Genomic DNA, 3,151 nt, shown 5'->3' with positions numbered 1-3,151 from the left:
CTATCCTTAAGGTTAGGTCTAAGGTAATGTTAGTTTGTAAACCTCACTATCCTTAAGGTTAGGGCTAAGGTGAGGTTAGTTTGTAAACCTCACTATCCTTAAGGTTAGGTCTAAGGTCAGGTTAGTTTGTCGACCCCACTATCCTTAAGGTTAGGGCTAAGGTGAGGTTAGTTTGTAAACCTCACTATCCTTAAGGTTAGGTCTAAGGTCAGGTTAGTTTGTCGACCCCACTATCCTTAAGGTTAGGTCTAAGGTAATGTTAGTTTGTAAACCTCACTATCCTTAAGGTTAGGGCTAAGGTGAGGTTAGTTTGTCGACCCCACTATCCTTAAGGTTAGGGCTAAGGTGAGGTTATTTTGTCGACCCCACTATCCTTAAGGTTAGGTCTAAGGTGAGGTTAGTTTGTCGACCCCACTATCCTTAAGGTTAGGTCTAAGGTGAGGTTAGTTTGTCGACCCCACTATCCTTAAGGTTAGGGCTAAGGTGAGGTTAGTTTTGTCGACCCCACTATCCTTAAGGTTAGGTCTAAGGTGAGGTTAGTTTGTCGACCCCACTATCCTTAAGGTTAGGTCTAAGGTGAGGTTAGTTTGTAAACCCCACTATCCTTAAGGTCAGGGCTAAGGTGAGGTTAGTTTGTCGACCCCACTATCCTTAAGGTTAGGGCTAAGGTGAGGTTATTTTGTCGACCCCACTATCCTTAAGGTTAGGTCTAAGGTGAGGTTAGTTTGTCGACCCCACTATCCTTAAGGTTAGGGCTAAGGTGAGGTTAGTTTGTCGACCCCACTATCTTTAAGGTTTGGGCTCAGGTGAGGTTATTTTGTCGACCCCACTATCCTTAAGGTCAGGGCTAAGGTGAGGTTACAGTTCGTTAACTAACAACTAACAAATGTCGGAATGCTGGGACGTTTGATCAAAACTGGAAACACCCCCACTCCGACAATTAGACCTCAGTGTCAGAGTGGGGGGGTGTAACCTCGGTTCAGTGTTGGATATTTGTAGCCGATGCCTGATTGGTGGGTTAGGGTTAGGGCATGAGTCTCATTTGCCCAACACTGACGTTTTTGTTTTAACATGACTCGGGTCTAAGTGAGTTCAGAATGTTGAGCTGTCGACTCATCTGTCGGCAGCTTTGTGACAGGGTTAGGGTCAGTGGCATCCTTGTCTTTGGGATGACACTAAGTCCGAACGTCGGTGATGATCAGAGGAGCTGAGTTTGTTCCTCCATAATTCGTGCAGGGACTAAGCAAAGGCAGTATTTTCCCCCTGAAGCTGCAGTCGGTGAAGGAGTAGATCAGATCCAGAGAATCGACGTCATAAAAGGAGACCAGACCTGCTCCATAGTCCACAAACACCCCGACCTTCTGAGGAGGACGCTGCAGAGACAGGAGGACAGGAGGGTCAGCACAAGCACTGTACATATATTTGTTTCTCAAACAAATTTTCCAGAATCCGTTCTGAGGTGATACAGTGATCTGTCCCTTCCTGTTGACGGACTCTCGGGCGACTCCTAAATCCCACTGAGTTTTCTCTTTGACCTGAACCTCAAAGTAGAACCTGCCTGAGGAGAAACTCTGCTTTCCTAAAACACAAGGGCAATAATCAAACCTCTGAGGAGAGTCTGGGAGCTTCTTATTCTTCACATCACCACAATGAACCTGTTTGAGATTTTTAGACAGAACCAGATAAGGTTGAGCAGTGTCTGGGTCCAGAGTGACGTCCACAGCAAACGTCTGAACTCTCCTCAGTTGCTCCTTTTTGGGCAGTTGTTTAAAGACTTTGTTGATCTCCTGTGAGAGACTTGTCTCCAGCTCAGACAGAGCTCGGGCTGTACTGCCCTCACACGTCTGCGGCTCAAAGCTCACGCTGCTCCAGTCCTTCAGGCCAGCAGGGGGCAGTGCAGGGCAGCGCTGTAGGAAGTGGAGGGGGTCTGTAGAGAGTGAGAGCTGCTGGGCCTCAGTGCTGCTCTTCTCCAGCTCACACATCTCCTGCTGCAGCTGTTGGATCAAGGCCTGAGCGCGCTCCTTATGTTTAGAAAGACTTTGTTCCATGACCTCGAGGTGATGGTCCAAACGTCTCTGCACAGACTCCATGATGTTACTGAAGACCTTCACCATCTGCTGTGTCTCTCGATCAGCCTCTCTCTGGTCCAGGGCAGCTCTGATCTCCTGGACCTTCAGCCTCCTCTGCTCCACCATGTCCTGGCTCTGAGCCACAGTCTTCTGCACAGAGCTCCTCCTGCGCTCACACGCTTCCTCCAGAGACACATACTCATGGTTCTTGTGCTCTAGAAGGACACACTTGGTACAGACGCAGCTCTGATCAGTGTTACAGAACAGCTCTAGGGGGCGCTGGTGTCTGGGACACATCCTGTCCTCCAGGTCGTCCACAGGCTCCATCAGCTGGTGTGTCTTCAGCCCAGACACTGTGAGATGAGGCTGGAGGTGGCTCTCACAGAACGAGGACAGACAGACCAGGCAGGACTTCACCGCCTTCAGTTTGGGCTCAGAGCAAACGTCACACTGGACGTCTACAGGTTTGGACACTTTCTTTGACTGAAGTTCTCCTTCTCGTTTAGACTTAGAAACCACCTCAGAAAGTAAGGTGTTCTTTTTGAGCTTTGGTCTGATGGTAAAGACCTCTTTACACAGGGGGCAGGAGCAGCTTCTGCTGGTGTCCCAGTGCTGAGAGATGCAGCGTTTGCAGAAGTTGTGTCCACATGGAGTGGAGACGGGCTCAGAGAACACCTCCAGACAGATGGAGCACAGGAACTGCTCCTCAGAGCTGCCAGCAGCAGACATGGCTCACCTGAGGACACACAGAGGGATGAGGAGACTCTGGAAACTGAGGTTTTACTTTGAAGACGATCAGACTCAGGTGAGAGAGTGGAGCCTCATGTATTAGTGCAGTTTACAGGTGGATTCACTCCCCAGCCTGTGTTGTTGATTAAAAGTCTGTAATAAACCACAAATGTGTGAAGGCTCGGTGTGTGATCGTCATAAAGCTGCTCTATGTCGTTACGGCTTTATTGACGTTATTAGTGCTTAATGCTTGTTGTCATGGGAGAAAACCGGAGCTCAATGCGAGCTAACTGAGCTAACCGAGCTAACTGAGCTAACTGAGCTAACCGAGCTAACTGAGCTAACTGAGCTAA

At 48.9% G+C, this 3,151-nt stretch overlaps 1 protein-coding gene across 1 annotated transcript; it reads right to left on the bottom strand.

Annotated features, from left to right (window-relative positions):
- Positions 1-1,175: 1,175 nt before the first annotated feature.
- LOC306961128 (E3 ubiquitin-protein ligase TRIM21-like) lies at positions 1,176-2,823 on the bottom strand (the record flags this gene model as incomplete). Its single annotated transcript, XM_079553744.1, has 1 exon — positions 1,176-2,823. The coding sequence occupies exon 1, from the start codon at positions 2,796-2,798 to the stop codon at positions 1,176-1,178; it is 1,623 nt and encodes a 540-aa protein (XP_079409870.1). The 5' UTR covers positions 2,799-2,823.
- Between the last annotated feature and the right edge of the window lie 328 nt (positions 2,824-3,151).

This window comes from Gobius niger (assembly GCF_951799975.1).
Source record: "Gobius niger genome assembly, chromosome: 3".
Classification (NCBI taxonomy): domain Eukaryota; kingdom Metazoa; phylum Chordata; class Actinopteri; order Gobiiformes; family Gobiidae; genus Gobius; species Gobius niger.
The sequence above is the reverse complement of the archived record's forward strand: the minus strand, read 5'-3'. Positions and strand labels throughout refer to the sequence as shown.